The 24,443-nt window shown below is 35.7% G+C and overlaps 1 protein-coding gene across 1 annotated transcript in view; it reads left to right on the top strand.

Moving 5' to 3' along the window:
* SOX6 (SRY-box transcription factor 6) overlaps positions 1–24,443 on the top strand; it is a 558,762-nt gene that overhangs the window by 514,625 nt on the left and 19,694 nt on the right. Inside the window, exon 15 of the mRNA XM_049781120.1 lies at positions 8,186–8,294. Within this exon, the coding sequence (XP_049637077.1) occupies positions 8,186–8,294 (109 nt within the window). The remainder of the gene's footprint in view (positions 1–8,185; positions 8,295–24,443) is intronic.

The following is a 24,443-nucleotide window of genomic DNA, read 5'->3' as shown; positions in this document are numbered from 1 at the left end:
CAGATTGGATGGCTTAAATAACAATTATTTTTCCTCTATGTTTTTGAGGCTTGAAGCCTAAGATTAAAATGCTAACAGAATTGGGGTCAGAGCAATAGCACAGCAGTAGGGCTTTTTGCCTTGCACGTGGCTCACCAGGGACAGACCCAGGTTCAATTCCTCTCATTTCATATAGCTCTCTGAGCCTGCCAGGAGCGGTTTCTGAGCACAGAGCCAGGAGTAACCCCTGAGCATCGCCGGGTGTGGCCCCAAAACCTAAATAAATAAATATTTTTAATAAATAAATTAAATGCTAACAGAATTGTTTCTCTGGTTACCTTTCTCCTTGGCTTTCTTTCAGTTGGTCAACTTCTTGCTGCATCCCTCTCAGATTATCCCCTTGTGAACATACAACCCCATTTTCTTCTTATGTCATATTGGCCTTATTTTAAAGGTATACACTAAATTTTATTGGGACATGTCTCAATGAAACTTTTTTTTTCTTGGTGTTTGGGCTACATCTGGTGACGCTCAGGCGTTACACCTGGCTTGGGGGACTATATGGGACACTGGGGGATCAAACCGCGGTCCATTCTAGGCTAGTGCAGGCAAGGCAGATGCCTTACCACTTGCACCACTGCTCCAGCCCCTAAACCATTTTAATTTAATCACCTCCAGTAACATTCAAAGGTAAAAGACATTAGAGCATCAATATATAAATTTCAAGAGAAGAGTTCATTTCCTAAACAGCTATATTTTCTTAATTTGAGTAGTACCAACTTATCTTGTGAAGTTCTTTTCTTTGATATTACAATGCATATAAAACCCTACCCCTAATCTAATCATTTATGTTCCTTTTTATGTGGCTTCATTTCAATTATCTTCCTGAGTTCTTGTTTCTCTAGTAGGACATTAATTCGCTAAAGGAAATCAACTGAAATTAATATGCTTTAACAATTATTTCATTGGTTTTTCATGAAAGATTAGCCTTAGTCATTAGAACAATAAATGATAATGATTAATTAATAAGTAAACTAAGTATTATATAAAGGATATTGGCAAGGTTGAGGTTTTATGAAGATCTTTTTAGAGTCATTTGAAACATATTAGATGGTCCATATGATCTAAAAATTAATTTAAGGTTATTTAAAAGAAAAATTTAATTAAAAATGTCAGAAACACTCACTGTGAGGAGTTTTGTACATGGTATATTGTAAGTGACGTGACCCTTTTGCCTATTTTCACTTTTAGTACATGTATTTGTGCTTGGCAGAGATGCGATAATCACTGTTGATAAAAATTAATCTCTAATTCAGGATTCCTAGCATAGTTTGCTCTTTAGAGAGTACTGAAAGCTTGACAAATCTATAGCATTTGCTGAATAAACATTGTTATATAGTAATATGTATATATTTATAGAGCCACAGTTGGCAGTACTTAGGACTTACTCCTGGCTCTGTGCACTCCCGGAATCACTCCAGAAAATGTTCAAGGGACCATCTGGAATTCCAGGAATTGAATTCAGGTTGGCCACATAGAAGGCAAACTCCCAGGGCTGGAGAGATAGCATGGAGGTAATGCATTTGCCTTGCATGCAGAAGGATGGTGGTTCGAATCCTGGCATCCCATATGGTCCCCTGAGCCTGCCAGGAGTGATTTCTGAGCATAGAGCCAGGAATAACCCCTGAGTGTTGCCGCATGTGACCCCAAAAAACAAAACAAAACAAAACAAATAAAAAGAAGGCAAACTTCCTACCATCTGTGCATCAGCCAGAGGTTCCTTACTTGAATAACATTTTTATTTCTCCCAGCTCATTCTCCCTTATTATCATAATTACTGACTCTGGATTTTCAAGATACAACATGATAGTAAATTCCAGGGCCTCCCAAAGTACATCTTCCAAAAAAAGAATTATCTTTTAAAAAGTCATGTGGTTACTTTCCATTGTAAAGCCTATGTTCTTGATTATTGAATTACTCAATGAATAATAGAATATAAACTAATGTTAATAAAGTGTTAGAACTAATTAAATAAGGAAGCCACATATGTGCTTCAAACTATATCATAAAAATTACATCAAGATATGTTCAAGATGTGGCAAGACATGTTTAGAGCAAGGAATTATAGCAAGTCTCACAGAATAGAAAGAAATATACTTGCTCAACATTAGATTGAGTATATCTTTTTTAAATGTTTTCTTTAAATGCAATCTATTTTAACAAGGACTGAGAGATAGTGCAATGGGTATAGGGGGCTTGTCATACTTGAGTCTGATCAGGTTTGATCTCTAGCATCCCATAAACCTTACCTGCCAGGAGTAATTTCTGAGTAAAGAGTCAGAAATAATTTCTGAGCACTGCCAGCGTGGCCCAAAAGGCAAAAAAGCAAAAAAAAAAAAAAAAAAAGAGAGAGTTCAATTTTTTAGCATTTAGCATTGTTAATGATCAAGGGCTGATTATCTAGAATAAAGTGAGCATCTGTCTATATCAGAAAGTAATTAGGTAAGAGAGGATATAGAACTCATGACAACATGGAATTTTTCAACTTGAACAGCACTTGACAAGAAAGAAGAGAAGTAAAAGTTATCCTACAAGTCATAAGAAAGAGAAAGAAGGGGCAGGAGTAACCCCTGAGCGTCCCATATGGTCCCCCAAGCCAGGAGCGACTGAGCGCATAGCCAGGAGTAACCCCTGAGCGTCACCGGGTGTGGCCCAAACCAAAAAAAAAAAAAAAAAAAAAAAAAAAAAAAAAAAAAAAAAAAAAAAAAAAAAGAAAGAGAAAGAAGTAGTGCTAATAGTATGGGAAAACTAGTTACCCTCTATTTTGAACAAAAGATGTCTGATGGAAGAGTGGGATAAAATAAAATTTAGAAAGACATGTGGGAATAAGTAAATATAAGAAAGAACTTGATAGCCAGGGTAGAAGAGTTTTAGTGAAATGCCATCGTAGATCTTAAGCCAGAAATATAAAATAAAATTCATGAACAGATAGACTTGGAGGGAAGTAACAGGATTAAGCAGACTAGAAAGAGGAGGCGACAATAATTTTGCAATGCTGTGTGAGTTGAAAATGTGTGGCGGTAGTTAATAGTGACAGGAGGGGATGTGGGCGATGAACAGTGCTAAAGATTACATGAAAGAAGAATCAGCAGGTGTGGATAGTTAGAAGAATGAGAAACTCCATGAGACAAATAGTACTAACCAGTTGTCATTGAACAGAACACAGGGAAGGAAGTTAGGTAAGAGAAAGCTTCTTTTAATGGCAGTTTTAACTTTTTGTTTAGTCATATTTTCCGGGAGTGAAGAGACAATAAAGATGGAAGTTGGGTTGAAGAAACAGGCATCTTTGGGGCAGTATTCAACAAATTAGTCATAGCTGAAACTATGAGAAAATAGTCTCAGAGTATTGTACCTTTACAGAATTTATCTTGTAATATACTTATCTTTTATATTTCTTATAATCTTTGCTGCAGAAAAAATAGAAACATTACTTGTAGCACTATGATGTTAATTTCCCCTCCAAAAATGCCCGGATTCTTTGGAATTTGAAAGAAGTTTTAACTAGTTATCATTTAAATGAGTATTTTTGAGTATGACACAAAAATTTATTTTAAAAAGGAAGTCCCCAACTAGTATATAAGTGGGTATAAATCTATGATTATACAAGCATGGAATTTTCTATTTAACCCAAGTGTTTGTGTAAAATATTACCTTATAGAATATTAGTATTTATACAGAAACATGTGCAAATGTGCAATATACAGAATATTTGAGAGAAATATAGAAAATCCTAACTAGAATGTATTTTACATGTGGAAACTAACAGGAGATCTTTTCTTTTTTAACACATTTTAATTGCAGTACAGGTAATGGCTCTTAGGTGGCTGTCAAATGAGTACTATGAATGGCCTCATATTCCAGCATTCTTTAGGTGCAAGCTTTGAATAAAGGCTAGTAAAGTACCTTTCATTTAGACCATTGGAATAAAGTATATCCCATCATTGTTCCACTGTGTATACCTCTCACATAAAATATATTTGTTTATAAAGCAACAAACAAAAAGCCGGTACATTTGCTGCTGCAGTTTGTAGAAAAAGGGACCATGTTGAAATCATTTGAGGAATGGTAAAGGCAGGTCAGTGTTGGTAACTCTGAAGCGAGAGTGCCCAACACATCATCACATTTCATGGGCTGTTTTTCAGGTGATGGTTAAGTCAGTCCTATTGCATATAGTTTGAAAAAGGCTTGTCTCACTGGCAAGCAAACTGTTATTTAAGTACACAATCCACTCTACTACTGAAACAGTTTTGCCAAACTTATCCAAGTATTCTCACATGCTTAAAGATGGTATAAATATCATTTACTGCTAGCAGTTTTCTTCATACTATATGGAATATCTTCCTGCTGCCTGATCTAAGTGTCCCAGTTTACATTATGGTCTTTACTGCCTCTATTTGATGGAGTGATCAGTAAAAATTTAATGACACTATAAAATAATAAAAATGTCATTAATTTACCACGGATCTCGGATGCAGTGGTTGTAAAGTTACATTAATAAACAGAATACTTTTTACAACAAAAAGCATTGTTACATGGGAACATATAAATAACACACATAAATTTAAGAGCAATTTTACTGTTAGCACACACATTATTATGGAATAGCCAATAAGTGTATAAAACATAGTATATAAAATTTTATTAAAATATACTGTGCACATCAAAAATTCAGCTTTTATCTAAGTGCAAAGAAAAGCCATTATTGTGTGCTTACTGTATCATAGCTGTTTTTTCCCCATATCACAATTTTACATTTGTTGCCACTAAGAGGAATTTGATTTTTTTTCTCTAGATAAAAACAAATCTTTATCCTTTCAGTCACCCCAAATCCCCTCTCTCTCCTTTCCAAATGCAAACACAAAGATGATCAATCTTGCTGTGGTAGAGAGGGTAAAGTTGTTAATTTAATGCAAAGTTAAAAATAATGCCTGAAGAGTTGAATGGTTTGTTCAGTGACTCTGGAAATAAGGGATAATAATGCAGCAGTCTATCTGTCATCAGTGAGGCTGCCCCGTCATCGGCTCTGATAATATGTGAAGATGATGGATGCCACCGCCTTGTGGCTTGTAACATTTAACATTCATCAGCTCTCACTAAAGGGGGCTTTATCATTTAAATATCTTTATTTAATATGCAACATTGCAACATCTACCTCATGCATCATAATTTCAAAGCACTTAGCCAACAGTCCTACAAAACAGCAGAAATGACTTTAATTTTTTTCAGTAATTTTTATGTCGTCTGCATGTCTGTGACTGATAATTTCTAAGTTGTTTCTGATCACATCACTGTATGTAAAATATATATTTTACTAGCAATATGAAGATGGGGTAGTTTTCCTGGTGGGGTGAGGGGTTGAGGTTAAATTAGTATTTAAATAGTTTTGCTTGTGCACACTCTTGGAGCTAGTTCAAGTGCTTGAGAAAATTTGGTGTTATGAACTTGCCAGCCACAGTCTGTGTTTGTTTGCTGTAGGACATACCCACTGTCACTTAATGGCCAGAAGTTGATACCTCTTGAAACTAAAGGATCTTTGAACTTCTCTCTGTGCCCATGTCCACATCCTGTATACACAGGCTCATATTTAACCTCACTGGTAAAATCTTTGCTTAGCTCAGCTGCTCAGAGCTAACTTATAGACATCGGGGTTCTCTTTTCTTATGATTATGTGGCTGTAAAATCAATATTCTGAGCTATTCTTTGAAGAAAAGAACAAAATCTTTTGGGAGACAAGGAAGAAAACTATATGATAGGTCAGCCTGGCTTTGCAGGGCGTGTCTTTAATCTCAAACACACATACTTAGTATCACCAAATATAAAGTGTAGTCCAATGTTGAAAACAATTGTTATCATTGATTTATTTTCTGCCTATTTAATGAGTTTTGTGGGATATTCTTCCTTGACTTCCTATGTCAAAATATTGATATTTTACAAGGATAGTATCTGTGCAGAAGATATTTTTTCAATGAAGCCAGAAAAATGTCTGACTTCAAAAGGCACTGTGAATGTGTTGTTGAATGTTCTGAATGTTTTTGTTATGATTAAAAACAAGCTGATACTACTGAATTGTGAGTGCACTTCATTTTTTATAAAAGAAAAGATATTATCATCATGTAAGCTTTGTTGTCTTAGGATTTTACAAACCATGGCATATAATTTTCCCTCTTCTCCTTCCTTGTCAAAATATTGATATTCTTTCAGGAACTTTATTATTTTTTTACTCAGAATATTTTCCGGTAAAAATCAAAGAGAATGAATGACTAGAAAGATACTTGAAATATGCATATTGATAGGTAACACGGTCTGTTGATTTTCAGAGAAAGTTGTTTTTTCCCCCATGAAAATACAGTTAAAGGTTGATCTTCCAAGAAGATTGCAGGTGTCACATCAAAACTCCTTTTGCATTTAACATGGGGAAAGCATTCACATGCAAATATTTGAAATGCGAAACAATGTGATAAAACAAAGGTTGAATATTTTGCTTTCCCTGGACCACTCATCTTTACTTTAATTCTTTTCCTTTACATCATGACAGCCAAAAGTGCTACTCAAAAATAGAAATTGGCTGATTAAAAGCAGCTGTCCTTCCCAGCCCCTCCCAACCCACCCCCAATGTGTGAAACTCCCACATGGCTTGTGGTTGCTTTTTTGTTGTGGCCCGCATCTGGGTTAATTTGTTCTTGTGTAGCAGTGTTTTCACAAATTCACATAAGATGATATTGGGGGGATCATACTCAATTTGTTTTTTTATTCTGTTTTTTTTTTTTTGTAAATGTCACGTTTCAGAGGCTTTCCTACATACCTCTGATATAACTAATTATTTTACCCAGTTGGGGAAATTTATTTTTATAATCTTGTTGCAAATCCTTGATAGAAATGATGCTAGATTAAAGCAAGGATTCTGCTGTGTTTTCTTCCAATACAGATTTCAACATATTTTACTAGGAAGGGAAACTGGAAGACTTCCTGCACAATTTGACTGATGGGAATTAATTATAGAAATATAATGATATTCAAAAATAATCATATTAGAAAGCACAAATGTAGTGAGACTGTACAAATGAGACACAGCCTCTATCAAGTAATTGTATGTTTGCTCTTTAAGAATATTTCCAAGTTTCTAAACATTTTACAGAAGAGAACACTCAGAGTGTTTCCGCCTAATGCCGAACATGCTCAGTACAGAACTAGGTCATTGAACAATAGACTGAACAGCAATCAGCACTCTACTGCTGCATAATGCATTAAGTATAACATGCAGAAACCATTCCCAGAGCTGGAAGCTGCTATTTCATGTCTGTAAATTCAAGCTGACATGACATTTAATATTGTTTCATAGTAATGAACAACAAGGTTTCATTCATTCATAAGCACAACACAAAGCCAACTTTGAGTCTGGTTAGTACCACAGAGGCGAGAAGGGAACACGTGCTGTTTCTTCAGACAAGAACATCATATTAATGATGGTCAATGAGCCTTCTGCTACTCCCGGAGAGCAGCAGAAGGAGAGTTCACTATGATGATTTAGGCTCCTGTTTTTAAAAGAACTAGTTAACAAAGCAAACATCTTTAGGTTTCTCTCCAAGAGTGGCACGAGTCTGTCTTTCCTGACTCATTGACTGGCTGTGAATGATGTCCACCTTTTCATTTCCTAGGAAGTTAAGAGTCCTAGACAGAGTGGTAGTATAAATGTTATACTCTGATTTGCCTGCTTTGAAATATTTGCTGCTGAAATTCTCTTGCATGAAAATCTGATTTGCATTTCCTCAACACTACTGATGATGATCTCTAAATGGGAAATTCCTCTTTTTTAAATTTAGATGTGTTTTTGAACAGGAATTACTCTCTCTCATGTTTTGTCCTTTGGATCTAAACCTCTATTCCTGTTCAATTAGTGGAGCAGATCCAGTAAAAGATGTGTAATGTGGCCTGGGCAGGTTTAGGTCACAAAGACTGTGGTTCATATGCCATCTGCACTGTCCATGCTCCAGTCAAGCTTCAGCAGTATCTCTCTAATTTGCTGACCCAAGTTGTTGAGCTATGATGTTTGTAAATGCACACTTTTGCCCTCTGAGCAGAAGAGAAAGTGGAAGGGAAAAGTGACATGTGGAATCTAGACTAAACCTATGACTATTCTTTTCTTTAGGAAAGAACACGTTTTGAGAATTTGGGGCCCCAGTTAACAGGAAAATCTGGTGAAGATGGAAAGCTGGGCCCAGGTGTCATCGATCTTACTCGGCCAGAAGATGCAGAGGGTGAGTGGCTATTCCCTAGTGATTTCCTGCCCCCTAAGTCTGTGAAGATGTGCTTGAGTTAGAGACTGGGTCTTTATGTTCTTTCTTGGGGAATATCCCCATCTCGATTTTCTTGGAAAAAAATAAGAGAATAAATGTTCTCTTTTTCATTATATCACATATATTTCTCTGAAAACAGTTAGATCCTCTATTGCTGAATGTATAACAGTAGTCCTCCTTAAGGATGCCATGTTAAAGTTTTAATGTGAAAAGAATCTCTGCATTCCAATGAGCAATGAAATTCTGTGTTTCATCCACCTCCCTGCATTCTTGTTAAAGAACCACAAACACAGGAGGATTTTTTTAAAAAAATAAATCTCCAACTCAAATGAACCCTAGATGCAATCACATCATTTCAAGGGACTAAGTAATAGCTTGCAGCAGACTTAGTATAAAATAAAGCATTGCTTGGGTGAGGCCCAGTCTATGTCTGAGGACTAACTCTACAGTCTTTGGAAAGTCTTAGGGGAAGAAACAATTTCACTCTCAGTGTATTTACCCACAGCACTGTCAGTGCTTGTCCGCTTCTCTTCTCTTTCCTTTTGTTTGTTTGTTTTAAATGCACAAGCAGCAAATCAGCAGAAATTGCTCCCTGGAGGCTGGGTCCAATTTATGAGTTAGGTCAGCACTTCAGTAGTAATGCTGCCTTGTTATTTACTGTGTCATCACAGAGTAGGGGCTGATTTTTCCCGTTAGCTGTTCTTTGGCAGAATCTCTCCCACCAGTCAAGGAAGATTAATTTGTTCTCTTCAGAGTAACACAATACTTCACCCATCCTGGGTTCCAACTAAGATCCTTCTTCAGCTTAAGGGAATAAACTTACTATTACTCCTTTTACTGAAAGACCTCTTCCAAGATGATTCCTTTGAAGAACTAGGAAGACACCTTATAGCAGTATCTGAACTGTTCTTGGCTTCTAGTGATAGCTTAAGGCCATTTTATATAGTGCAGGAATGTCTGGCATTACTGCTAAAAAGTGGTAGTCACAAAAATTAAGAAGTGGTTTAGAGTCTCCAGAAAGCAAGCTTTTTTATGCTGCTTGGAGGGCTAATGTTTAATGAGAGATTCAGGGACAAGATGTTAAAATAAATTCTGATTGGGTTGTGGGGGGAGATGGAACAGAAGGAAGAGAAGAAAGAAAATAAGGACAAGAAAGGAGAAGGAGGAGGAGGAAGAGAAGTACAATGAAAATACAAGACCAAAAGCTCACTTTATTCCACTAAGAGTGAATCCTGTGAATACATTGACATTAACATTTTCATAAGGACTTTGATGTGCAGGTTTTCCCTCTAGTGAGATTTGAGGTATTTAAGTGTAAGAACCCAGTCATTCATATCTAGTCCCATCTTCATTTTGTTGGAACACTATACTGCAGAATAAATATTTCATCCTACCCATAAAATCTTTATTTTCACTATTTTGGGCTATTAGTCTATTAATTTCTCCAGAGATTGATCAGCTCTGTCACCTTATGCTTGTTTTATCAATTTTCTTAATCTATTATTCATCACTAGTATTTTGGTTTTCTAATAGCATAACGGGTATGAATAAAGTCTATTACCTCTCAATCATACTAATAATCTAGTTGATTGTATCATGTATTTGATTAAGTTAAAAATCACCATCAGAGTTATGACCATTATAGAAATAAAAATATAAAAATGTAATTGTAGAGAAACATATTGTATTGGACTATCTTTGAGAATCCCATTCAATACCAGATTATCTGTATTTGCATCATTATTTTAGGCTACTTAAGTTGGTTTTGGCAAATTAAGCATTTACATGCCAGAGAATGTGTTAAGTTCTTTTACATATGTTTTTCTTATTTGAACTTAATATAATTCTGTAAAAATATATCTCTCTCCACTTTACAGATGAGAAAATTAAGGTTGAAAATAATTAAACAATTTGGCATTGACTACATGTCAATTAAAGATTAATCTGAGAGTTTATTCCAAGCAGCCTAACTCCATAATGTAAGCTCTTAAATATAGTGCTGTGCTGTAGCCCCTGGTAGACAGATAAAGATGTGGTGGCTTTATTTTTCTGAACAAACTCCTTGTGACCTTCCCCAGTATGGCCCATTTCCTCTCCCCTAAATATAGCAAGTCATGCTGTGCACCAGCTCTCCTGTTACTCTGTCGCACATAACAGCAATGCCTGCTGAGTGTAATAGTAGAAGGGCTGTAGTGACCCAGGAGCTTAGGGAGCGTGTGAAAACCTCCCTTCAGAAGCTTGCCCAGAGTTGCCATTGAGACCTCATGTGCTTTTGGGGGACTTTGAGTTCATGAATGGAGTCAAGTTACCTGCTCTAATAGGGACAGAAGTGCACTGCCTTTGTGCGGACTGCTGGGAGGGGTAGCAGACTTCTGCTGACTTCAGGGTATTACCTGGCATCTGTTCAAATGTGAACTGATTGCAAAGCCTGCTGGAGTTACAGTTCATATTAAAGTCAGGGTGGATAGCAGGTACACACAGTAATTTCTCCACTTTGTCCTTTTTCCTCACAGAAAGGGTAAAAAGGCACGGGAGCAAAAGACTGACTAAAAGATGTATTCAACTTTTTATTCCTTCCTTTTTGTTTTGTGATCCAAAATGAAAGAAGCAAACTAAAATCACAAACATTTCTTGATAACCAGGTCAGTGTCAGTCCCTGAACAAAGACATTGGATAATCTAAGGGGAAACAAAAATAGATATGTCCCTAACCTCGTGCAGTTTAAATTTCAGTAAAAAAAAAAAAAAAAGAACGATGATTATGAAGGAAATACATACATAGCCATAGATACAGATATAGTTACTACTGAGGAGATGGCTAAAAAGCTCAAAACTTTCAATTCGCCATGAAGAATACAGATCGAAAACTCCTTAGGTAAATTCAATAAATAGAGAAATTCTGTGCTTATAGTCAAGATGCCATTCCTTCTCACTCCATACAGTCTCCCCTTTTGTTTCCTCTAACTTTGAAATTACTATTAAAATTTGTGTTCTGTTTTATTGGAGCACAACTGACATACTGACATATGATCTTAGGTTAGTTCAAGAAGTACAGCATGAGAAGGCAGAATGATATAGTACAAAGGTTAAGATGCTTGCCTTGGGGCCGGAGAGATAGCATGGTAGGGCATTTGCCTTTCATGCAGAAGGATGGTGGTTCGAATCCCAACACCCCATATGGTCCCCTGAGCCTGCCAGGAGCCACTTCTGAGCATAGAGCCAGGAGTAACCCCTGAGTGTTGCCAGATATGACCCCCCCCCCAAAAAAAAAACACAAGATATTTGTCTTGCATGTTGCATGTGATCAATTCAGGATACTGATTTGATCCACAGTACCCAAGTCCTCCTATGGGGTACAGGTCTGGAGGTCTCCTGAGCACTTCTGAGTGGCTGGGGTATTCCTCAGTATCACAGACCCTGAGTAACACAGAGTCCTTTGACCTTCACATTAAATTATCTCCTTTCTCAAGTTTTAATACAGGCCTATTATAGCTAGTATTCTTTGCAGTAGATTTCCCAAAACAAGTCTTAAACTTACGCCTTTTAACCAACATATCCCTATTTCTTTACTTCCTAGCCCCAATCACCATTATCTGCTTCTGTAAGTTTAGCCATTTTAAATTTCTCATTTGAGTGAGACTCTACAGTCGTTGGAGTTTTTTTTTTCTCTTCATTTTACTTAGCATAATATCTTCAGGTTCTTTCCCTATTGATGTAATAGGCTAATAGCAGGATTTTTTTTCTATTAGGAATGAATTATTCTGTATGTGTGTGACATAAAAAGATATATACATAAGTATTTATTTATTCAGTAATTTATCAATATATACTTTGGTTATATTTATGTCTTGGCTTTTATGAATAATGCAGAATAGCCATTTATTTTTGTTTTTTCGGACCACACCCATTTGATGCTCAGGGGATACTCCTGGCTAAGCACTCAGAAATCGTCCCTGGCTTGGGGGGACCATATGGGACGCCAGGGGATAGAACCGTGGTCCTTCCTTGGCTAGCGCTTGCAAGGCAGACACCTTACCTCTAGCGCCACCTCGCCAGCCCCCAGAATAGCCATTTTAATGATATATGTCTCCTGTCCATTTCTACCCACCATCATGTATGAGTTCTGAAGTGACCACCAAAGTCTGGGTAAGAGATGATGCTCTATTCAACCAGGATTCCCAATAAAATTTCTGCCAGGCATGGAGATGCCATTATCACTTAGTAAGCAACTGCTTCATAGTTCTGAGCATAGAGGCAGCAAGAGAAAGGTCACCAAAAGAGGCAGCTGTGCATGTATATTAACCACTCATCAAAATCAAATGACAAAACCATAACCCAGGAAAACAGAAATTAAAAATATAAAAGGCAAATGCCTTCAAAATTTTATTTTTAAAGTCCAGCTGTTATTTGGCTTGAATATGACAAGACAGCATTTCTTGTTCACCGTGATATTTATAAAACTACAAATTCATTGGCGCTGGGGCCTTAGAAAACACGTTTAAGGTCTTGTTATACTTTGAAGCAGTTCAAGTTTTAATATATATTGAGTCTGCAAAATTTGTCCTTACATAGAACATGTAAGGAAAATATGATTCAATTAGTTTAATTTATCACTATATATTAAGAATGATGACCAACTATTCACCTTTTATGAGATTTTTCCTTTTTCTCATACTACTTAGACAAAGGTGCAATTCTTATCCCAAATATCCATATTTCAAGGTTGCAAAATATAGTATACAAAGTATACTATTTTGTATATACTAAAGTGGCCTGCTTGTTGGGGTATTTGTATGAAAGCACTTTTGCTAACTGACAGCAAACAAGTGACTAATGCCCCTGGACTTGTTCTTTATCTTTTCAAAGAGTTTTGTTGGATTCTATTATCTCTAAAGTTCCTTCGAAATCCAAAATTGTTATTTGTTTCTTCAAATAAAAAGTGATTTGTCCACAATTTATTTCACTTTGTTTGTATCTTGAGTGTCTATTTGTATGACTCAATGAAGTTTTCAAGTCCTTTAATCCTTTTTTTTAATTAAAGAAATTTCTCTGGTAATTTATACATATAATAGGTAAGCTTACTTCACTTTATCCTTTCTTTCTTTTTTTTTTTTACCAGCAATAATAGTTGTGGCATAGTAGCTTTTTAAAAATAATCTTACCATCCTGTTTAAAGTTCTCATACATGTGATGTTTCAAAAGGAATAACTATTTTTCTTCCTTCCTTCCTTCCTTCCTTCCTCCCTCCCTTCCTTCCTTCCTTCCTTCCTTCCTTCCTTCCTTCCTTCCTTCCTTCCTTCCTTCCTTCCTTCCTTCCTATATTCTTCCCTCCCTGCCTTCCTTCTTTCCTTCCTTCATTCCTCCCTCCCTCCTTCCCTTCCTTCCTTCCTTCCTTCCTTCCTTCCTTCCTTCCTTCCTTCCTTCCTTCCTTCCTTCCTTCCTTCCTTCCTTTCTTCTTTCCTTCATCCTTCCTTTGTTCTTTCCATTCTTCCTTCCTCTCTTCCTTCCTTCCTTCCTCTTTTCCTTCCATCTGTCCTTCCTTCTTTCTGTCCTTCCTTTCTCTTTTCTTCTTTCTTTTTCTTTCTTTTATTCATTCTTTATTTGTTTTTCTTTTTTCCTTTTTCTATATTCTTTCTAATAGTTTGAGTAATAAAACATTTTCAGTTATCTCTTTTAGTGATAAATTAAATTGTTGTTACCTAGATTCAGATTGCAAATGGCTCATTATTTTTATTTTTATATGGGTGGGGGCAGTGGAACATAAATTTTGTAAGGAGTGTGTTGGGATTTTTTTGTTTGTTGTTGTTGTTTTGTAGGGCCACACCTAGTGACACTCAGGGGTTACTCCTAGCTATGCACTCAGAAATTGCTCCTGGCTTGGGGGACCATATGGGATTCCAGGGGATCAAACTGCAGTCCGTCCTAGGCTAGCATGCGCAAAGCAGATGCCTTACTGCTAGTACCACTGCTCCGACCACAGGAGTGAGTTTTTAAAGTAAGAATAGTTCATCAAACTTTGGACCATGGATTAGAACTGCAATATATATTGTCTTCAATGTCTTAGAAATTCATAGAGATTTAAGTAGGAATAGATTTGTGGACCAAGAATATACTCTTTTAGAATTGTTGTTCTCGTGTTCTCAGATTTGGTTAGAAAGGTTTTTATAGATTTGTGCTGAATTTGTATCTCAACCAAGAATGTCTGAGTCTCCTTTTGTGTGTGTGAAGACCTAATTGATTCTAAGTCTTATATCAGGATAGATTAATTATCAATTTAACTTCTCTGTTTTATAGAGAACAGATATTAAAAAATTTCCTTTTTTTCCTAAATAAAATGAACCATTTAATATGATGCTCCTAAATGAAAAATCCTGCCTACCTTTGATGCACTTTCTGGAAAATCTCTGAAGCTTCTTTTTCTTTTTCTTTCTTCAATCCTTAATTCTCAGTAGAATAGGAAGATTAATACATGGCTCATTCAAGGAGGCAGATGTAAGTTATAGTATATGCTATGATTACTTATATGTTAAACTGTAAAGACCATTTTATTTGAGGCCCATTTGAATAAGTGCTTTTACACTGAAAAACTAGATTTTCAGAATTAGATTGCAGGAAAATAGCCATCATATTTATAATTTCAGCTAAGATATCTGACAAGTGGTCTTCTTAATTCTGTTTGTATGTTAAATTATAGCATGTGATTGCTTGTGAGCTCCAAATCAATTGATTATGTTACTTATCTCCAAAATTCATCTTTATTACCTTCTAACTTCCTTGATTACAAACATGATTGTAGTTGGGTTTCAGTCATATAAAGAACACCCATCTTTACCAGTGCAACATTCCCACCACCAATGCCCCAAATCTCCTTCCTCCCCACCACCCTACCCCCCGCCTGTATTTGAGACAGGCTTTCTACTTCCCTCATTAATTCATATTGTTATGATAATTGTCAGTTAATTATTTCTATAATTGCACTCACCACTCTTTATAGTGAGCTTCATATCTGAGCTGAACCTTCCAGCCCTCATCTATATTGTCTCTGAGAATTATTACAAAAATGTCTTTTATTTTTCTTTTCTTTTATTTTATTTAAACACCTTAATTACATACATGATTGTGTTTGGGTTTCAGTCATGTAAAGAACACCTCCCATCACCAGTGCAACATTCCCATCACCAATGTCCCAAGTCACCCTTCTCCCCACCCGACCCCCGCCTGTACTCTAGACAGGCTCTCCATTTTCTTCATACATTCTCGTTTTTATTTTTCTTAAAACCCATAGATGAGTGATACTATTCTGTATGTCTCTCTCTCCCTCTGACTAATTTCACTCAACATAGTAGATTCCATGTATATCTGTGTATAGGAAAATTTCATGAGTTCATCTCTCCTGACGGTTGCATAATATTTCATTGTGTATATGTACCACAGTTTCTTTAGCCATTCATCTGTTGAAGGGCATCTTGGTTGTTTCCAGAGTCTGACTATTGTAAATAGCACTGCAATAAATATGGCTGTGAGGGAGGGACTTTTGAATTGTATTCTTGAATTCCTAGGGTATATCCCTAGAAGTGGTATAGCTGGATAATATGGGAGCTCAATTTCCAGTTTTTTTGTGAAATCTCCATATTGTTTTCCATAAAGGCTGGACTAGACAGCATTTCCACCAATAATGAATGAGAGTTCCTTTCTCTCCACATCCCCTCCAGCACCAATTGTTCTTGTTCTTTGTGATATGTGCCAGTCTCTGTAGTGTGAGATGATACCTCGTTGTTTTGATTTGCATCTCACTAATGACTAGCAATATGGAGCATTTTTTCATGTGTCTTTTGACCATTTGTATTTCTTTTTTTGACAAAGTGTTCATTTCTTCTCCCCATTTTTGATGGGGTTATATGTTTTCTTCTTGTTAAGTTCTGTCAGTACCTTGTATATCTTTAATATTAACTCCTTATCTGATGGGTATTGGGTGAATAACTTCTCCCATTCTGTAGGTGGGTTTTGTAACCTAGGCACTATTTCCTTTGAGGTGCAGAAGCTTCTCAGCTTAATATAGTCCCATCTGTTTATCTCTGCTTCCACTTGGGTAAAACATTTTCTATGGAACCCGTCAATTGCGTTAAGACCAGGATAGGTAGTGAAGCAGGCCTAGAACATAAGACTGAGTAACAGCCACACAAGCTGGAAGATAAACAAAGTTCACAAAGCCCTTGGCTCTGGACTAACTCTGTTGTATGAGTATCACAAAAATGTATTTTACTGTGTATATAAACGGTTTTAGAGGATCCTGTGCACCAGTTTATATCAGCACTATATATAAAGTGCAGCTCTCTTAAACAAGCAAATAAAGTTCTCTTAAAGAAATATAGTTGCTATGTCTTAAAAGCTCCCCAAATAACTTTTAATGTTGCTGAAAACAATTTCCATTGAAAAATCCAAATGATAGATAGTCCTGATGATGGGGCAAGAGTGTAAAATGTCAAGATTCTTGTATAACTCCATCCCTAATACTTCATAAAGGAAACTTAGTTTAGTTCTCCATTACTTAATCAAGGGTCTGGCCTTGTGAGAAATCTAGCCCTGCCCAGTAGCTTATTTCTCGTTGGACTGCCTTCTCTACAGAGGTGTCAATAGCAAGAGATATATCTTCAAAACATACAAACGTACTACCTGGTTTTATGACAAAACATCCTCTACCCTGGGGGGAAGTGCTGTCTGTGCCAGTGTTGAATTATGCAGAAGTACTTCCCTACTTGCTCCAGCAACTGATTGACAAAGATTAATGCCATTTACCATTGAAATTCGACCCAAGAGCAGACAGCATATGTTTCCAGCAGGATTGCAAAATGAATTCATGCTTCTTCACTAGTACTTATATCTTCACATAAATTGACTCATTAGAATAAACCCCAGCTGATACATGTTTTTCTGCCATGTTTGGACTGATAGCTTTTAAGGCATGGGCTTTGTCTAGTTCCTTTACCCAGAATCTACCACTAGATAGCAAGAATTAATTTTCTACCTGTAGGCTATAAAATTCAGTCACCTTTAGGTTGATGGGATTTTTAAAAGCATCAGGTCAATTTTAAGTGATCTTTAAAATCTCTCTGTTTAGTGTTAGGTTTGAGATCAACTTGTTTTTTCCTCGTTTCTCCTTAACTACCTTTCAAGTTTTGCTTACTGTACTTCTAATTTGTTCCCAAAAGTTGTTAACATCTTACACTCTCTGTTTTCTGTTACTGATTCCTAATCTTTTTTTATTTAACTATTTATATTTGAATATCTTCATTTTTCTAGGATTTTTTTGGTCTCACTTTTTCTTATCTGTCACTTCTTGCACCTGTTACCAGCTATTTATTTTCATATAATTTAGGGTAGTTCTCTGTAGACTGAATTTCCAGTGCTAATAGCTATGTTTTACCAATCAGAATATTCCTATATTCATAGTCTTCCAGTCTTCAATTTTACCCATATTTAACCATGCCATCATTTATTAGTTATTGCTTATGTGGACAATCCTGATATGGGCACAGGGAAGGGTTTTTTTGTAAACATTAGCTACATTATATTCTTTAAGAACTAATCGTATGATTGAGTATATAAGAATATATAGAAAAAGCAAATAACCTGAGGTAATATTAATATATAGAGACCAAAGTAACCTAATGTCATTTTTTCAAATACATCTTCAGAAAAACATAAAAATTGTGTTATGTGGAGAAGGCAGCTACTGATGTTTTGTACACAGGAATAATTCTGGATGCCCATGGAAATATGATAGAAGATAAGCCTAGGTTTAGATAAGAAAAGAAAGAAGTACTTTAAGTTGAGGGAATAATTCAAGCAGACAAAATAAAAACCAGCACAGCACACAGACATTCATAAGGAAGTTTCGAAAGAGAAGAAATACTTTTATCATCTTTGTGTTTCCCACTGAGATCAATACAATGCCTTGCATGTGCTACATTCAGTAAGTACTTTTCAAATTGAATTTTTAACAAAATAACGTTTATATATTGTATAAAGCCTTGAATACTTGATGTTACCTATATAGATGGACCTCCCTGGAAAATTGCTACTTTTGACTGCTTCAATATAAGTTCATTTATACCTATGACAGTCAATGCTACATGAGAACAAAATGCAGAAGGTTAATTGTTTAGTGCTGCAGGATTATAAAATTATTAATAGGGAAGAAAGAAAAACAATTGTCAAGTGTCCCTGAAAATTCTGACACTAAGTTTTTATAGTCTCATACTCAATCTTACTCTTTTTTGTTATTCCAACGAGTTCATAAATTCACCAAGTAATGGCCTCTTATTTTGTTCCTGCTCAAACTTAGTAGCATGTGGGAACTGGGGGAAAAAAGAGATGACCTTTTGTGGATGGGCCAAATATTTAATGCATTTTTTTGCTATTGTTTAGTTTAGAGATAGAATAGAGGACTGTTAAGTAGAAAATTGTACCCCCCAACTAACCTACTTATTCATTTGTAATTATTCTGAAGACTAGAACTGTTCGGTCTAAGAAATGTCATTCAGGTCTGGGAAAAGATTAGACAGGGAACAAAAATAAATGAAGTGTCCATTGTGTTCTTGGTAGTAGAAGACATTTCACTACTTTTAATTTTTTTACTACTACTATGTCTAAATGGAACTACTATTTTGTGAATAGATATGGAGTTCCAATCACCATGCCAGGAAATGTATATAGTCCTTTTAAATACTCACAAGGACCCTAAGTGAAAATTAATTCTTATAAGAGATAAAGCCTCACATTAAGAAAGATCAGGTCTATTCAAATACAAATAATTTTAGCAACCTAGCACAGTGACTCCATTTTTCTTAAGCTAAAGTTATGTTGATTACCCATGTTAGTCACTTTTTTCTAAATTGATTTTAATTTTAAACCATTGAGAAATGAAAATTTTTATAGATTTTTATGTAAGTTTTCAAGCCACACAATATTAGGTATCTTTCTAAATACTTTTACCAACATCTTAGGCAAAGATAATTTTAGTGGACTATAAATTTGTATAAATTGTCCAAATATTTGAGCCATGTAATTCATGTATTATACTCATATTCTTAATATGAAAAATGTTAGTCTTTACTGCATATAATCTAGATTTCTCATTATAATAAAAGGACTATTCCCAGAAACAAATGAATGAAGAGGAAGTCAATTAAATTAGTTTGTTGCGTTTTTAAAGCTGAAACTAGATGCCAATGAACAATTCAGTTAACTACTTTAGAAAATAATTTTTATGGGATATGTGAAACGTTGGGGATAGGACCATTTGAGATTATTGTGATTTTGCCATTTTCTAATTAAGACTTGGACAATTTAACTTTTCTAACATCAGAGTTCCCTCATGCAAACGAGGAATAAGTATTAGATATCTTTGATATCTTCTAATTAAGTAAAATCCTCTAATTTTATAGAAATGCCCTGTTCATTTCATAATAAGTCTGCTATCTGTGTAAGGCCCCATTTAATCATTGTTTGATAACATGCTTCAATTGTCTTTATTTACCCATACTGTAGAGTTTAGTCTTCTAAACGATAAATAGTAAACCTCTACACTGTATGGCATTTTATACCTTTGTAGAAATTGTTTTAAGATACACTTATTAGTTATCTTCAATAAAATTTAATTAATTTACCTATTTTATATATTTATAGAAATTGGATTATGTAAAAATTTATGGTTAAAAAAGTATGCAAGTGGAAGGTATAAGAAATCATGACTGAAAGAAAGGACTTTAGATTTCACACTGTGCAGTGTTTGCTAGGTGTTAAATTTTAAAAGGAAGTAATATTAGAGAAACTGGTCTTTGACTTTTGAACAATGATAAATACATTTTCTCATCAATATTATTCTTACATTAAAAAGAACTAACACCCCAGAGAATGGCACACATCACAAAGAATGAGAATAAACAGTGCTGGCAGGGATGTGGAGAGAAAGGAACTCTTATCCACTGCTGGTGGGAATGCCGTCTAGTTCAACCTTTATGGAAAGCAATATGGAGATTCCTCCAAAAAATGGAAATCGAGCTCCCATACGATCCAGCTATACCACTCCTAGGAATATACCCTAGGAACATAAAAATACAATACAAAAACCCCTTCCTTACACCTATATTCATTGCAGCACTATTTACCATAGCAAGACTATGGAAACAACCCAGATGCCCTTCAACAGACGAATGGCTAAAGAAACTGTGATACATATACACAATGGAATATTATGCAGCTGTCAGGAGAGATGAAGTCATGAAATTTTCCTATACATGGATGTACACGGAATCTATTATGCTGAGTGAAATAAGTCAGAGAGAGAGAGAAAAACGCAGAATGGTCTCACTCATCTATGGGTTTTAAGAAAAATGAAAGGCATTCTTGCAATAATAATTTTCAGACACAAAAGAGAAAAGAGCTGGAAGTTCCAGCTCACCTCAGGAAACTCACCACAAATAGTGATGAGTTTAGTTAGAGAAATAACTACATTTTGAACTGTCCTAATATTGAGAATGTATGAGGGAAATGGAGAGCCTGTTTAGAGTACAGGCGGGGGTCGGGTGGGGAGGAGGGAAACTTGGGACATTGGTGATGGAAATGTTGCACTGGTGATGGGGGGTGTTCTTTACATGACTGAAACCCAAGCATAATCATGTATGTAATCAAGGTGTTTAAATAAAAAAAAAAAAGAACTAAAGTGGCACAAGTGGTAACGCATTTGCCTTGCACGCATCAGCCTAGGACAGACCGAGGTTCAATTCCCCAGTGTCCCATATGGTACCCCAAGCCAGGAGTGATTTCTGAGCACATGGCAAAAGTAACCGTTGAGCATCACTGGGTGTGACTGGGAAAAAAAAAGAACAAAAGTGGCATAAGGCACTTAACAGGATAGAAGAAATAAAATGTGACTACACAAAACCTTTTTAGAAGTATTCCCAAGTACTTATACAACATGTAGGGCTCTGAGTATCAGTTTAAATTTCTGTTGAAGATGTCCACTGCCCTGAGCTATATATAATATATGAGTACTTATCTTATGCCAATCTGCTTACTGGACCCTGGGGATAGTGCAGTTACTACTCATTTTATAGTACACAAGTCTAGTGAAGAAGGTAGTTAAGCACAAGTAGTAATTTAGATAGAATAAAGTAAATATTAAAATAGAGTTAGGCACAGAGGGTATATAAAATAAGTAATCTAAACTGACAGTCAAATAGAGAAGATAAATCAAATATGAGTGATGGCAAAATGAACAGGGAATTTATGAAAAGGGAAAAGATGAATTTTGAATAGGAAACAGAATGTCCTGTATAGACAAGAAGTAGTTCAGTATTCTAGAGCAAAAGAGTTTAGGGTAGCCAGAGATGGGACTACTTATAGAGGTAGGAAGCCAGACTAGGGAGGGGTCTTGCATAGCATGCAAAGGAGTTTGGACTTCATAGTTAGATTATTACAAAATTATTAATATCTTTGAGCAGAATAGTAGTATTCTCTTCAAAATTATTTTTGCTGCAGGTTACTGTGGCTGAAATTATGAAGACATATTTAAATTTAAAACTCAAAGCCAGAATATAATTGCAATTGTCTAAACAAATGACTACTAAAATAACAAGCAGATGTATTATTATTATTATTATTATTATTATTATTATTATTATTATTATTATTATTATTATTATTATTGTTTTGGGGCCACACCCGGCGGTGCTCAGGGGTGACTCCTGGCTGTCTGCTCAGAAATAGCTCCTGGCAGGCACAAGGGACCATATGGGACACCGGGATTCAAACCAACCACCTTTGGTCCTGGATCGGCTGCTTGCAAGGCAAAGATAGCCGCTGTGCTATCTCTCCGGGCCCTATTAGTATTATTTTTGTCAACTAAGCCCAAGACTTATTTTATCTTAGCTTGTGCTTCTTAGTTCCATGTAGTCTATAGTAGTCTACTGAATTAGAAGCCAGAAATTACTAAGCAATATGATTACTCAATTGACTAGTTTTCTACCATTCTGTATACTCTAAGGGGATCTACTTGAATCTACTCGAAGTTTCCCTAAAGTCCTCAAAAACCAGAACTTATTATTGTCTTATTTTATCTATAATGGTCTCTGGTCCAATGTTAAATGATTGCTTTTTTCATCTGCAAGACAGTTTATAAGTCCTTCTGTGCATGAAAATGGCAAATAGACCATTAATAGAATATTTGATGTTCTCTTCTCTCATGCCATAAGCTAAAAAAGTGAAACATTATCCAGTAGGCCTTGTATCTGTGTTATATATGGAAAGCAAAGAGTTTCTTTTTTTTAAAAGTAAACATAGGCCGCCAAACCAAAAGCAAGAAACTCCTGAGAATACAGACTGGTATATCATTGGTAAGAATTTCCTTCATTTGGCAAAGCCACGAGCCACATGCATCAGCTCACCACAAAGTCATTAAGCCTTTTTAAGCTCAGATGAAAAACATTAACAAATACCACAAAAGGCTTTAGTGTAGCCCCTTTGTTCATTCACATATGGCACTTTATAACTCCTGCACCACTCTGGTTGTGTGTTTGTTTAAGCTGCCTCCATCAGGCTGGGCCTGAAAGAACAAAAGACATCTTGAGCAATCCTAAGCAGGAAATAGGCTAATCTAAACATGGTTTGTGACACTTAAAGTAGAATAGAAAGGGGAGGGATTGATTAGTCATTAATGTCCAATTGGTTCCATATGGATGCGGCAATAATACAGCCCCCCCCCCCCCGCCCCTTTCAGAGCAGTAGCACAGTTATTGAATTAGAGGTTTATGTTTCCTCAGAGTTGACCTTAGGGAATTCCCTTTTGGTCCTTCGTGTTGATCTTTTAAAGAGAATGGAGTTTTCAAGGGGGAATCGGGGAATCTTATCCACAGCAAAATGAAACTTGTCCAGCAACTAAGAAATATACTGGTGTAGCATAATTGTAATCCCTATTATTATTTCAGTCATTAGTGTTTCCTTACCTCCTCTTACACTTTTGTGTATTTTTGTCGATTAGGTAATGGCATGAACTTTATAATTGCTAACGGGTTCCTCCTTTATACATAGGAAAATGATATTCTTAACAGGGAGAAATAATGTTCCAGCAAAGGAATGTGGGCTTTGAAATTCCAAGATATTTCAGATAACTGATTAGTTATTGAGTTAGTCTCCTTCAGTATAGGTACATCATACTAGACTGAAAATCAGGAGATTTAGATGCTACATGTAGCTCTGTTCTTTCTGAGCTATACTGTAGCAACTGGTTATTTCAGAGAAAATTACTATAAACTGAGACTTAGGTTGCTCATCTATTAAGCACAACAAATATTCTATCTTACCAAATACTCAGAACTGGAAAGAGAATACTGAAAATGTTTATAGTAAGTACTATAAAAATTATTGACTATAGTTTCATTATTTAGCATACTTAATGATCATTCTCATGATGAAAATTAACCTCTATTAAAAATGGTAAATCATTTTACTTTTTCTATTTTCACTGATCTTCAATTGGTTTAGAATACTATAAATTTGAGCTTCATACCTAAATATGTGTTTAAAATTCAGCCCATCCATCACCTTTGTTCCAGTGCCTTCCAACCACCAAAATGATCCCTCTGATCGTTCTCCTACTCCTTCCCCTTTTCCTTCAGTAACCACCATAGTTTCACTGAGTCTAGTTGTTACCATATTATTTGCTTTAGTTATTAATATTTCACATGTGAGTGAAAGTGGTTAGTAATTGTTTTTCACTTCCTTATTTTATTAAGACAATCATTTCATACTCCATATAGTTTGTCCCAAAAGGCACAAATGATAGAGTAATAATTCATTGAATATATATATATATGCATATATATCATGGCTTCTAAAATTTTTACCATTCACAGTGCTATATTCTCCCCTGAGAAATGTGGCACAAGTGAGCACTTCCAGAAAAACATGATTTATTTCATGGCTGATTCCCCCCCCCACTTTGGGGCTACACCCAGCAGTGCTTAGGTATTATTCCTGGCTTTGTACTCAGGAATTGTTCCAGGTAAGTTCAGGGAAAAATATGGGATGCCAGGGATGGAACTGGTTTGCC

This window comes from Suncus etruscus, chromosome 9 (assembly GCF_024139225.1).
Source record: "Suncus etruscus isolate mSunEtr1 chromosome 9, mSunEtr1.pri.cur, whole genome shotgun sequence".
NCBI classification, from domain to species: domain Eukaryota; kingdom Metazoa; phylum Chordata; class Mammalia; order Eulipotyphla; family Soricidae; genus Suncus; species Suncus etruscus.
The sequence above is the reverse complement of the archived record's forward strand: the minus strand, read 5'-3'. Positions and strand labels throughout refer to the sequence as shown.